Source organism: Aulonocara sp. 'chitande type north' Nkhata Bay, linkage group LG1 (assembly GCF_057382095.1).
Source record: "Aulonocara sp. 'chitande type north' Nkhata Bay isolate Kocher_YH1m ecotype deep benthic linkage group LG1, A_spYH_male_GT1.1, whole genome shotgun sequence".
NCBI lineage: Eukaryota > Metazoa > Chordata > Actinopteri > Cichliformes > Cichlidae > Aulonocara > Aulonocara sp. 'chitande type north' Nkhata Bay.
The window spans coordinates 39,971,631-39,985,874 of NC_141344.1; the positions used below are offsets into that span (position 1 = coordinate 39,971,631).

A 14,244-nucleotide genomic window follows, 5' to 3' on the forward strand; every position below is an offset into this window, starting at 1 on the left:
GGATTTGTGGAATAAAGAAACAAACTTACTAGAAATGAAAATGAATGTTTATTTTTGTTCATTTTTTAGTATTTCATACAGCTGACTAGCAATTACACAAGCGTGATTGGGATTAAGTCAACGGACAGGTGAAAAGTATAGACAATGATACATTTTCATTTCTCATTTTAAACAAAGCTATTTCAGGCAAATTTGAAAAGCATAAAATTCAAGCTGCATCAATCTCTCCCATCTCTTGGTTGTCTGTGGAAACAGAAAGAAGATGTTACACATATGTAGTATCTGCACAAAAAAATCACAAACACAGGCTGTAAATTGAGGAGATGTGTTCGTCTGGTGTTCTGGTTTATATGCCTTTCACTCATCCCAGCTACATGCTTCTGACCCTGATCAATTAAAATATATGACATTTCATTGTTTTTTGTTTTAAACCAAATGTTTCCACTAAAGTTATCCTGACAAAGCTTTAATTGGTAAAATAAATGTATAGGAACATGATTTTCTATTATAATGAAGTAAACAAAATTCGAAAACATCCGAGCTTATTTACTTACTTTTTCTAGAACAACTTGTTCCTTTGCACAGGTATGGGCACATTTGAGCCTGTCAAACAACAAACAGAGAGAAATCTTTAAACGCTGCTGCATTTCTTTAAGACACCACATGAACATCTGAGTTTGATGAACAGTTTGATGTACTATATCTATGTTGGTGTTTACTAGTCTCCATGATTGTTCTGTGAAACTAGTGGAGGTAGAAAAGTAAGCCGGGGGCTGAGCAGATAGGTTGAAAGAATTTAAGGTCTTCAGCACACAAAGCAGATAATTAAATAAGCATGCTCTCATGGTTATGATATTCTGAAGCATATTATTATCTATAGACAATAATACCAAACAGAAATTGCTTCCTCTTCCCTCCATTTTGCATCACCCAATGTCAGTTTTGTGTACATATTTGATCTTCAAACACGTTTTACCCCAGTGACGTTGGTTTTTCTGCTTGTTTGTTAACAGGATTCCAGGTTTTTGTGCTTGTCCCAACTTTTTCTATTTATATAATTATTATTTGAGGAGGAGACAGCTTCATAGTACAGTTACATTTTGTTTGAATTTTGAAAACCTCTCAACCTTTAAGCACAAATGGGTGCAGTAGTAGGTTTGGAAACTAAAGGTGGTGCAGAAAAACGGCAAGTAGACTGGCACTTATACAGTGTTTTTGTGCTCTAATTGAGCACTCAAAATTCTTATTAGCCAGTCGCACAAACATTCATGTAAATGCTCTTTCTTATACTTAAGTACCAGACACACATTTGCACAAATTTATCAATAGCGACTCAGAGTTCAGTATCTTGCTCAAGGTCATTTCAAAATACTTCTTGGTGTTGTCTCAGTCTGGAGTATCACTTCCTGTTCTATCTTACAGTGGTATTTTTGCATTGCTTATCTGTGTAGCCAATTTAATTAAAAACTTATAGATAACGTCTTATTTCATAGTGTAATCTTCCTGCGCTTTATCCAAAGCACACTCTGTTGAATCACCCACTAATTATATTTACAGTGTTCAGTCACTGTGTCTTTAGGGATTCGCTAGCTTAGCATTAGCTCTTCACCTGTCTCTCCTACTCTTTCCTGCTCAGATGTTTAGTTACCCCTTGGCCTACTTTACTAATAACTATACTTGTTATAAATGTAGCTTGTTTGTAGCTCCGGAGGCCCCGTCAGTTCTCTTCCATCGGATTTTCCCGAGCAGTTGGGAAAACATGATTGCTGAGTGATGGTGAGGAGGAAGCGTAGGCCTAAATAGAAGCCCCCGGTACACTACCAACCCAACCATGTGTTGAAGCATTTTTCCCCACATGGCGACACACCTGGAACATCTATACATCCATCCATTTTCTTCAGATTCTCTGGGGCCGGGTAGCAACCTAAGCAGAAAAGCCCAGACCTCCCTCTCCCTAGCTCAGGGGTGGGCAACTCCAGGCTTCGAGGGCCGGTGTCCCTGCAGGTTTTAGATGTGTCCTCGAACCAACACAGCTGATTTAAACGGCTAAATTAGCTCCTCAACCTGTCCTGAAGTTCTTCAGAGGCCTGGTAACGAACTAATCATGTGATTCAGGTGTGTTGACCCAAGGTGAGATCTAAAACCTGCAGGGACACCGGCCCTCGTGGACTGAGAATGCCCACCCCTGCCCTAGCTGCCTCCTCCAGCTTGTCCAGGGGAACACCAAGGAGTTCCCATACCACCCAAGAGATATTATCTAGAGTTGGATGTCTCGAGACTGGTCTTGGTCTCGAGACCACTTTTACGTGGTCTTGGTCTCGACTGACTTTGGTCTCGGTCTTGGTCTCGCTGTTTCGGTCTTGCATTCTCAAATCGACATAGTATTCGGGAGATTTGGAGTCAACCATCAGCGGAGCGGGGGGGTGGCTTACTGGGCTTAAGCCCGGGTCATTTTTTCAGAAGCATGGGGTCTTTTGGAGTGTAATTTGTTAGTTAGATGCCTGACTGACAACTGTATAAAACAAAAACAACACACGAAGCTAGAGATGGACCGATCTGATATTACGTATCGGTATCGGTCCGATACTGACCTAAATTACTGGATCGGATATCGGAGAAAAATAAAAAATGTAATCCGATCCATTAAATATCACGAAAGCACCTCGCAAAACTTGCAACACGCCGTAACTCACCTCAGAACGTTAGCACTCGGAGCAGTATGCATCACGTGATAGAGCAGCTGTGGCATGCGGGACCTGTCGGTGGTCTGGATAGCATTTGGAGCTTCGCTAGCAACCTGGCATTTCATCTCCGACAAAGTTATCCCGAGAGAAGTAAAGCAAGTGTGTAAGTCCATCTCTGAATGTTTGTAAAGCATTCCTGCGTTAAGCTTAACAAGCGACTGCCTCTCGCTCTCCGGCTGCTACTTCAATCATGAAACTGCTTAAATGATCAGCTGATCGGCTTTTCTGTCGCGAGTCCGTCTCTCTTGTTTGTTTTTGGCCCACTTTGCACCAGAAAGAGGAAACCAGCGGCTGAACAACAGCAGCAGGTTTAAGCTTGATAAGCTGTTGTTAGAATTTATTTATTATTACTTTCTACTCGAGGATCTTTTTCTATGTAGCTGACGGCTGGTAACTGTGCAGGGGCGGATCTAGCAAAGTTTAGCCAGGGGGGCCGATAGGGCATGAACAGGGAAAAGGGGGCACAAAGACATGCTTTTCTTTCTTATTCTCATTTAAAATGTCTAGCTTTTAATAAATAATTATCTGACACCCAAAGTTTTAATTTGATGTAAAATGAATAGAAGTCAATTACTGTATATAGTGACTATTAAGTCTAATATATACCCTAGTAAGCTATAGTACTTTTTACTTTGGGAAGGTACCATCTGTGCAGTCTGCAATTTTGTTGAAGAAAGATGTTGAATCTATTTAATATTTCTTGAAAAATAATTGATTTCTGTGCATTTTTTTTCACACTGCATCAAATTAAGGTTGATTACGTCGATTAAGCATCATGAGGTGGAGCGTGAGGGGTGGTTCCCTATTTTTTATTTATTTATTTTTGTTGTTGCTGGGAGTTGGAACCCTATTAGTTAGGTTGCTTAATATTTACGCTAAGTACTCTTTAAAATACCAGAATAGGGAGGATGGTGCAGGTCTAAGTTTATAAGATTGATCAGTATTGCTGAACTATGAAATATTTTTTTTGTATACAGGTATAACAGAATAGCTTTAGTGTAGTTGTTGTTTTAAACTTGAGTATGAACTTGCAGATTTGCAAAATGCAGCAAGATATTTTAAAAAACAGTTTTGTTGATTAAAAAACACTATATCGGATTCATATCGGTATCGGCAGATATCCAAATTTATGATATCGGTATCGGACATAAAAAAGTGGTATCGTGCCATCTCTACACGAAGCACAGAGCGCACCGTCGTAAATTCCCCCTAATTTTGATATGATCCGAGCTCAGGCACTAGGCGACTGAGCACAGCACACATGTGAGCGAGAAGCTGCTGCCTGCGAGTTTGCTGCAGACAGAGGAGAGCTTAAGTTTGACCAGGTACCAAAGCAAATCATTCATACTGAACTAATAATGTAAATATGACGGTGTATCACAAAAGATTGATATCAAACTGATCACTTGGTTGCGTTACTTGCTCTTCGAGTGAATCAACAAATAGACAAATAAAAAGCCGAACAGCAACGCTGATTTTTTAGAGTCTTAGCTTTCATTTCATATTTTCAGTTGTTTCCCTCCACGGCTAAACAAACCCTCTCAATCGGTTTCAGTTGTGTACTGATGAACACAACAATGGACATAAGGAGCTTCTTTCAAAGAAAAAACTCTGGTAGATGTTATTTTATATATTATGCTTTGGATGTTGTTCAGTATATCTATGCAAAACAAGAGGGATTTCAATACACAGCAGGATATTCACAGTTGAAACCAGATGTTTACACTTTATGGAAAAAACATAAAAACTTTTTTTTACTGTTAAACATCAGTTTAGAGTAAACTTCTGTTTTAGATAAATAAATATTGAAATATCTTTCGAATTAGTTAAATGTCAGAATAAAGAGAGACAGAGCTTCTATTTTTATCACTTTCATCAAATGTAGGAGTACACATACACTAAGTTTATTGTTAATTAATAAGAAAACTGCAGACGATTCCATTCTGAGCTGAAGAAGCTTCTGATTGGTTCGTAGAGTCCATGTGAGTAAACTGGTGGCACAGCTGTGGATGCATATAAGGCAAAACACAGAGCCTGTTTCTGTGACATGGGAACATCAGGAGATGTCAACCAAAACACCAGGAACAGAATTGTGGAGCTCCATAAGTGTGGCTCAGTTTGAATACAATTTGGTGCCATTTGCAATTAAGAAATACAGACAGTTTGATGCAGCCCCGACTTTGTTCTGCCTTGCTGCTTAATTAAAAAAATAGTTTAAGGTGTCCTGCATATGTGATTTTTTTTTCCTATATGAAGTCATTCTTTTTTGAACAAAACTCAAAATAGAGCCTGATAATCTTTCAGTCATTTCTACCCTCACCTAATTTCCTTAAATTCCTGTGTGAGAGCTGCTCGGCTCTCACACAGGGGCTCAGCTATGCTCCAATCCCTCCATACTGCGGCCAATCACATGCGAGGATATAGGATAATATCATTATGTGAAAAACAGAGAGGGTGAGAGACGCGACAGTCACGTGGAGCGTGCGTCTGTCCTCTCAGTGAGTAAGATAGTGGACAGCGGTGAGGAGGGCTGTGTGAAAGCAAAAACACATAAATATGCCTGACACCCGTAAACGAAACAGCATCTGGCTGCAGTTTAAAGACTTTTTTTGTCTCGGTCTTTGTCTCATCTTAACTTGGTTATTTCTTGGTCTCGGATTAGGCGGTCTTGACTACAAGTGTAATATTATCTCACCAGTGGGTCTACTCCAGGGCTTGTCCCAGTGGGACATGCCCAGAACACCTCACCCAGGAGGCATCCTTGTCAGATGCCCGAACAACCTCAACTGGCTTCGTCCGATGTGGAGGAGCAGCGGCTCTACTCTGAACCCCTCCCGGATGGCTGAAATCCTCACCCTATCTCTAGGGTAGAGGGCAGCCACCCTTTGGAGGAAGCTCATTTCTGACGCTTGTATCCACAATCTCATTCTTTCGGTCACTACCCAAAGCTCGTGACCATAGGTGAGAGCAGGGACATAAATCCACCAGTAAATCGAGAGCCTCAGACTTGGATGTTCTGACTTCCTGTCTGTTCACACTCTGGTGCTAACCACTCCAAACAAAATCAAACAAAATTGGTGTCAATCAATTGTGCTACATTTCTGCTGGTTTGTGCTACAAAAATTTTCGTTTGTGCCGCTATCATTTTAAAGATATTATCTAAAGTTTTTAGAGAACTCACACATGCACTGATAAACACAGTCCCACCCACATTCCAAGGATTCCCTCTATAAACCACCACTGTGCAATAACTATTTATATGTAAATACTGTCCAATACTGTCCAAGTGCTGCAGAAACTAAAACTCACTTCCTGCAACCTCCATCCGGTCGAAGCAGATGGCTGCCATGACCTCTGTTTACTTGTTTATAAGACAGGAGGGAGGTCTTTACCTTACAATATAAAGTGCTTTGAGGCAACTGTTGTTGTGATTTGACGCTATAAAAATAAAATTGAATTAAACTAATTGAATTTAGAGTGGAGTAGCCAAGAACTGAACCACTGACCTTCCAACTGTTAATCCAGCTTCCTTTTTTCTTTATAAAAAAGGAAAGAAAAAGAAACGAAAAGAAACGAGGTACATACTGCAGGTATAAAGGCGATTCACACGAAGGATGTCATTGGCACTCATCTCTGTAGCTCTGCCAATGGCTACATTCTCATCGGGTATGGGAACGATGGTTGGCTCCCTGTCTCTTGAGAAGGCAAACCTGGGGTGCAAACACACAGTAGTAAGGCAAATTGTGATTGTAGTCTCAAACAAGTGTCATTATAACAACTACAAAGAGAAGGCTAAAAACATGAAATTATAATATGGGCTTCAGCTTGAGCAATGCAGCAGGGAAAGGTCAGTCAAGAGGATTATCTACCTAATTATTACCTAATTGACTCTGCCAAACAGAGTCCTTATTGCCATTTCAAACATTTAACAGAATGGGATATAAATGTTTCAAGGTTTATCATCTGCCCAAAAAGAGCCCAAAGGCAAAGTCCTGCACGCCATTATTGTCCATCATGTAGCATTTGCTCGTTAGGCAGCAAGCTAGCACTCTGTGACGAGCTAATGTGGCTTTTGTCTATAAATGTGTGCGTTGTAGGCAGCTGCAATATTATTACTGATAATAAAATTATCATCATTATTATTGTTATTATTATTATTGTTATAGCACTCAATGTGTAAACTGTTTCATTGGTTACCACAGCTTTATACTGGTTTGAATTACTGGTTTTCTCAATGGCCAGTGTGGTAAGAGAAGTTGATTACAACACACATGTACACAGGATGTAGAAAATTAAAATCTTGAAAATGAAAGGACTGAAAACAGATAAAACTGTGTCAAATAAAACTGTGTTATTATGACATAATTTTTAAATAAATATACATTTGAAGCATGTTCAGGGAGTGAACTGATATCTTACCTTCCATAGTGCATAACAGAGTTGTAGTCATAGGGAGTATCAAGGTTCCTTGTGTTGATTTTCCTAAAGTTATGCTCCATCCCTGTGGGGGTTCAAACAACTCAGTCAATGTTTGTCTCTTACTCCAGGCTGAGCATTAAAATGTCACAAAAGTTCAGTTCACCCTACAGCTGTGTGAGAGCACCTGGGTAACTTTTTTCCTTTGCACAAAAACAAAGAAATCTATTGATTTGTGTCCATGGACACAAGAGCTTTCCAGCTTTAAAGAGAGAGCTCTCCATATGGACATGGGAGGGCTGGGACAGTTGTAAGTCATTTCACCTTGCGCTTCCACATAGTGACTTGTGCATTTATTTTGATGCTACTTTTACACTTAAGAGGTGTGACTTCTTTTGCTGCTGACTTCCATTTTGAATAATGTTTGCCTATGTTAACCCTTTCACGCATGGTGGTTGCTACAGTTTACAGCTATTTAAAGGCTGTGTTCTTGTATTTGTGTCACTGCTGATGGTATACTTGCAAAATAAACCATTACACACTGATGTGTCACACCCACTGGTCGTTTAATGTTACAATAGATGTATGAAATGTTTCATTGTAATTTTATTATTTAACCCTGTCATGCATGAATTATGACAAACTCAATCAGGATTTATTTGTGTTCATCTTTTCATGCCTAAAGATGAATACAAATACTTAAGAAAATAAATCCTGATTGAGTTTGTCATAATTCATGCATGACAGGGTTAATATACAAAAACTACTCAGGTTTGGACAATAAAATGACTTGGTTAACTTTAATACTTTTTGTTAATATTCAATTCAATTTTATTTATACAGCACCAAAGCATAACAAGGCACTTTATATTGAAAGGTAGACCCTCCAATAATACATACAGAGAAAAACCCAACAATCATATGACCCCCTTTGAGCAAGCACTCTGGCGACAGTGGCTCAGGGAGGGGCGCCATCCGCCGTGACAGGTTGGGGTGAGTGAAGGAATGCAGGTCAAAAGACTAATATACAACACATATCCATCCATCCATTCGCGTCCACTTATCCTTTTCAGGGTCGCGGGGGGCGCTGGAGCCTATCCCAGCTGTCATAGGGCGAGAGGCAGGGGTACACCCTGGACAGGTCGCCAGTCTGTCGCAGGGCCAACACACAGGGACAGACAACCATTCGCACTCACATTCACACCTATGGGCAATTTGGATTAACCAATTAACCTATCCCCACAAGCTGCATGTCTTTGGACGGTGGGAGGAAGCCGGAGTACCCGGAGAGAACCCACGCAAACACGGGGAGAACATGCAAACTCCACACAGAAAGACCCCGGCCTGATGGTGGAATTGAACTCAGGACCTTCTTGCTGTGCGGCAGCAGTGCTAACCATCGTGCCACCGTGCTGCACACACATATACATACATCTTTTTTTGAAAAGCACAGAGGAACAAAACATTCTTCCAATTCAAATAGATTAGTCTCAAACTTATAAATAAATTTAATAAATAAATAAAAGAATTCCACAGACAGATTTGATTATTGTGAATGTTTCACATTTTGCCCTACATTGTTTGTACTTTGGGTTGTTTGAAATATTCTAAAAAAACATGATTATTGCTCTACTGTTGGTAAATGAACTGTCATTTATGTAGAAGTTTTTTTTGTCATCCTGACCACTTAAAGATTTTTTCTGACTGTTGTTTCTGGCTGTTGTTTGTCATGTGACCCACCTGGGATGACGTTCTCTAGCAAGATGCGTACATGTTGGTCTCTGTCTGAACGCGTCTGTTCATGGTCGAAGCCCAGGGCATGGAGCACCTCGTGTTGGACTATCTGGTGGAAAACACAGCCCTGGCGACTCAGTGACACTATCTGGCCACCCCCACGACGCCCAACAAAAGAGTAACACCTGAAAAAGAGCGGTAAATAAAAATTTTATGACAAACCAGTAAAACAGCTTCCTCACTCAGAACATCCTGCGTTAGATGAAAAGTTTGCCTGTAGAATTCAAGTATAAATGCCTACTTTGTGTTGGACTTACCCATCACGAGACTGAATGTCCAGAAAGTCTCTTTCTCCGCTCTGGGGCCTAAAGCTGACGCACGTGGCTGCTTCAAATGACCTCAGACCTTGCTCGATGACGTCACGTTCCCTGCGGGCTTCACAGAAAAACATGTATTGTGGTTCTAGTTTGTTGTGGCATTATATTCAACTAAGACTGAGCACAATGCTGCTACTCCTGAGTAACTGCTTACTACTTACACTGGCCTATAAATCAATCAAATCTATGTTACTGCCTCAAAATCAGCTGATGTTTTTGTACAACTTTAATGAATTTATAGAAAGCATAAAATATTCTTCATTATGTTGGCTTGAAGCTTGTAAAGATTGGTCATAACATTGAACTGCTCCCCCCCAGTATCTTTGATGTGGCATAGCTAACAGAAATTTTCAGGGTAAAATACATCTGTCCCATTTTATCTACATATCTTAACTATAACTAACTTTGAGTGTTATTATATTGGGATATATCATAGGTTCAATAACAAGACACCCCCAGTGTAATGTCTGTGGCACTCTGGATGCTTTGTCAGGTAATTCCCTGGAGAAAACTTGTCAAACTTGCCAAAAAAAATAAATACATTTTTTTTGATTGTGACACTGGAAGAAGGTGTAAATTTTATTTGTAGTTTCCTCTAACTAGTTCCTGCACTTTTGAATTAAAGAGCGCCTCTTGGGTTGGATTGAGCCAAAAGCACAATGGAAGGAAAAAGGCATTAGAACCGAGAAAACAGCAATTTTATCTGCAACATTAAGGTCTTCAAAATTGCGACTGAATATCTTGTATCAGTCTCCATGCTAAGCTTTGGCAAAGCTTTATATATAATTTTATATTACATCTATCTGATACAGATTGATGTATATTTAGGTTGTTTTTTTTTATATATCGGAGGAAATTTATGTGTAACTGACTAATTCCTTTTTTAATAAACTGTCCTTTTCAGTTTCCTTGGTAGTATTTTTAAACTCTTTGTATTCTCTGTACACAAAAACCTTTCTGTATGTCATTAAAATACTTGTTTAGTGTTTAGTCTTTTGACCAAACAGCTGTATTTGAAGCCCTGAGATGAGAACCCGTTGATTTCTCTTTGTATTTAGAGGACACTAAAATGTGGAATCTCAGAGGGAAAAGGTTTGGGAAGCAGCTTTGCCCACTAATGGAAAAAAAAACAAACCCCAAAACAAACCCTACAGACGGAGAAAATCATTCTAATAGTTTTCAGTTAAACCTGAAAAATTAGCAGAAAGCTCAATAAAAAGGAATGTTTCCATGTATCTAGACTTACAGTACTGGTCGGAGATTCGATAAGGTACAACAACTCTGCCATTGTTTTTAGGCCACAAACAGCCTCGAGCCGTACACGGATCAGCGTTCTGTAGACCTGTTGGCACTGCTATGTCTCCAAATATGACCAGAGGTTCATCCAAGTTCTTTCCTGTAAAGTATGGAAAGAAAAACATATTTTCCGTGTACTTTCGATGGTTTCATTAACACATCAACTCAGTTTTTAAGGTTAGCCCCTGGATGTTGTTACTAAAGCTGTATATTTACTACTGATGAATAGGAACTGAAGTGAAGTTGAACATACCAAGATTAGCATTAGCCTTCTCCAGCAGTGTCGAGATACTGAAATCATCACCCTCAGTGTTGTTTCCTGTTCAATATGAAGCACATATGTTTGACTGTTCTATAAGGACAAGGTCACATGTTACAACATCACAAAGACATGTCAAGGAGTCAGGCAAATCCAATATGGACCAATTATAATAAATAAATAAATGAATACAAATCAACATGAATAAGAGCATATCTCATAGTGTGATGACATACAAGTGCTAAATGTAAAAAATAGCAAAGTCTTACCGGAGTTTTCAACACTTTTTTTAAAAGGTGCCTGTAATAAGATAAAAGGGTTTATAAGGACTAGTATTTGATTTGTTTGCAAGTTCAAAAATGCTTGAAGATTAAAATTGCAAATTCCAATTTATACAATAAATTAATAAAATGAAAAACAGAAGTATTCTCTTTGTGTTCTTATGTTTTGTTTTGAAGAAAGCTTGTATTCCATTTTAACAAAATAAAACATCTTGGTCAAATCAGAGAGGAAATCTACGTCTGCATACTTAACTACAACGCTTACCTCTATAACAAAAGTGTGGGCGAAGCACAAGAGCACGCTGAGCACAGCCGCCTGGAGGATCATGGCTGGTTACTGAAGAAGAGCAGCCGACTGAGAAAATACCTGCTGAAAACACAAGTGTTCGGCTTATATAGTTAGAAAGGCCAGCTGAATTCTGTCCTAATATGGCATGCTGTTCAACCAGTACTCATTACTCAACTGAAAATGACAGTTGTTACTTAAACACGTCTGTTTCAACATATTATGAAATTAGACAAAAAGGCTGTTGCTGTCTTTATATTATGTCACAGTCCAAATATTATAGTTACCATCAATGTATTTAAATCTGTCAAACATGGTGGAGGAGTGTTATGGCACAGGCATGTATGTGCGGCTGTTAGTGGCACGGGGTCAGTGTTCACTGAAGATGTGGTTGCTGATAGAAGTTATAGGGTGAATTCTTAAGTTTACAGCCTTATACTCTGCTAACATTTAGCCAACTGCTTCAAAACTCTCCTAGTGACTAACCAGAGCATGCTGTTCATTTTCTGAAGATGAAATTGGAACAGCCTGAAGACAATCTCAGGACAAAAACCAACCTCCCAGGCTGCAGGAGACTTGGGGTGGGTGAATGACCTAAATAAATATTTTAATAGGTTTGATCAAACGCCCACCACAGCATCGTCCCCCCTGCTGCAATCTCCTTCATCTTCAGGGACCGCCTGTCCTTCATCTCAGGACTTCACACCTCTCAGCTCCCAGCCATCACACCCACCCCAGGCTTCTGTGGACTCCAACATACACACCCCTCCCCCAAAATCCACTCTTTCTATCTCAGCACTTCAAGTGAGGAATGAGCTTCGCAAGATCAAGGTGCAGAAGGCTGCAGGTCCAGATGGCGTCAGCTCCAGGCTCCTGAGATGCTGTGCAGATGAACTGTGTGGCATCCTAGGATATCTGTTCAACCTGAGCCTGTCACTGGGGAAAGTACCACAGCTGTGGAAGACCTCCTGTGGTACCGCTACCAAAGACCTCCCGTCCCAAGGACCTCAGCAGCTACAGGCCGGTAGCCCTGACATCGCATCTGATGAAGACCCTCGAGAGGTTGGTTCTAAACCATCTGCGCTCCCTGGTGAGGTCTTCATTGGATCCGCTGCAGTTTGCTTACCAGCCTGGCATCGGGGTGGAGGACGCCATCATCTACCTCCTGCACCGAGCTCTGACTCACCTGGAGAAGCCTGGAAGCTCTGTGAGGATCATGTTCTTTGATTTCTCCAGTGCTTTCAACACCATCCAGCCACGACTTCTGAGAGACAGGCTGGAGCTATTGGGAGTGGACCACCACATGTCCCAGTGGATACTGGACTACCTCACAGGACGTCCACAGTATGTGAACATCCAGGGAGTGGACATTGAGATAGTGGACTCTTATAGGTACCTGGGTGTTCACCTGAGTAATAAACTGGACTGGAGTCACAACACTGATGCTCTTTACAGGAAGGGTCAGAGCAGACGCTACCTGCTGAGGCGGCTGAGGTCATTTGGAGTCCAGGGAGCGCTTTTAAAGACCTTCTATGACTCTGTGGTGGCATCTGTCATTTTTTACAGTGTGGTTTGTTGGAGCAGCAGTTTATCTGCAGCTGAGAGGAAGAGGTTGGATAAACTCACGAGGAAGGCCAGCATCCAGGTAAGGAAATTTCAAAAAGTTGATTCTGTTCATCTGGATGTAGTGTTTTCAGTGGAAGAAATGTTTTGTCACTCATCCAAGGCACCTAAAAAAGCTCCAGCCGATCCAGGAAAGAAGGTGAAACTGCCGTCTAAGCAAAAACCCTTAGTGATCCCGTATGTATCAGGAGTATCAGAACAATTGGGGCGATCGTGGCTCAAGAGTTGGGAGTTCGCCTTGTAATCAGAAGGTTGCCGGTTCGAGCCCCGGCTTGGACAGTCTCGGTCATTGTGTTCTTGGGCAAGACACTTCACCCGTTGCCTACTGGTGGTGGTCAGAGGGCCCGGTGGCGCCAGTGTCCGGCAGCCTCGCCTCTGTCAGTGCGCCCCAGGGTGGCTGTGGCTACACCGTAGCTGCCATCACCAGTGTGTGAATGTGTGTGTGACAGGATATGTAAAGCGCTTTGGGGTCCTTAGGGACTAGTAAAGCGCTATAAATACAGGCCAGGCCATAATTGAGACACATTTTTTTCTAAACACAGAGTTACTATGGCTTTTAAACCCCAAAACACACTGTGCCAAAAATTGGTTCCACCAACACAAATAGAATAATATAGTGTTCGCTGTTAAGTGCCAGGAGGTTTGCCATGATTTGTACATCTGGGAAACCAAACAAGGTTGCATGGCAATTATCTTGGGGCAAGATAGTAACCCCAAGTTTCTCTCAGATGCATCCAGCGCGCGAAGAATGTGTGTGAACATTAGATAAAAAGGACTTACATAGAAAGCGCTATACAAATACAGGCCATTTACCATTTACCAAAGAGCATGTGCGAATGGGTGTGAGTCCATTTACCATTTACCGTTACCATGATAGTTTACTTGTTATGCACCCCTAAGAGTACCGAAGAAAGAGCCCATACATCTCTATGACAACCGTGTGCCCACCCCTGAAGCCACCCATTCTGCCATCCCAAACCAATCCCACCATCAAGAACAGCGTCCCACAGGGAGCAAGGCTTTGCAAGCCATAGACCCAGATGAACGGATGCCCCCCAGATCCAGCACCTCTGGACAGGGTGCAGGAAACAGGGTTGTTATAAAGGGTTTAACAGAAGTGTTGCATTAATTGTTTAGGAATTATAGAAATTTTTATACTCTTTTAAACCTTTGAGGCTCAAAAGCATTTGGATACATGGCTGCCAAGCAGTTTTGTGGCCATTTAAGA

General features: G+C 41.0%; 1 protein-coding gene across 1 annotated transcript; it reads right to left on the reverse strand.

Annotated features, from left to right (window-relative positions):
- Positions 1 to 8: 8 nt before the first annotated feature.
- LOC147339554 (hatching enzyme 1.2-like) lies at positions 9 to 11,435 on the reverse strand. The gene is made up of 10 exons (XM_086295857.1): positions 11,373 to 11,435; positions 11,096 to 11,126; positions 10,821 to 10,886; positions 10,518 to 10,667; positions 9,212 to 9,329; positions 8,901 to 9,079; positions 7,164 to 7,245; positions 6,330 to 6,454; positions 555 to 603; positions 9 to 243 (listed from the first exon to the last, which is right to left on the reverse strand). The coding sequence occupies exons 1-9, from the start codon at positions 11,433 to 11,435 to the stop codon at positions 560 to 562; spliced, it is 858 nt and encodes a 285-aa protein (XP_086151983.1). The 3' UTR covers positions 9 to 243; positions 555 to 559.
- Positions 11,436 to 14,244: the final 2,809 nt, after the last annotated feature.

Excerpts from the sequence above, each read along its gene's own strand:
- LOC147339554 (XM_086295857.1), bottom strand. The coding sequence starts at position 11,435 with ATGATCCTCCAGGCGGCTGTGCTCAGCGTGCTCTTGTGCTTCGCCCAC. Across the intron at positions 10,668-10,820 it reads GAAGGCTAATGCTAATCTTG|GAAAGAACTTGGATGAACCT; the intron begins GTATGTTCAACT and ends CATACTTTACAG. Across the intron at positions 9,080-9,211 it reads GACATTCAGTCTCGTGATGG|GTGTTACTCTTTTGTTGGGC; the intron begins GTAAGTCCAACA and ends GCTCTTTTTCAG.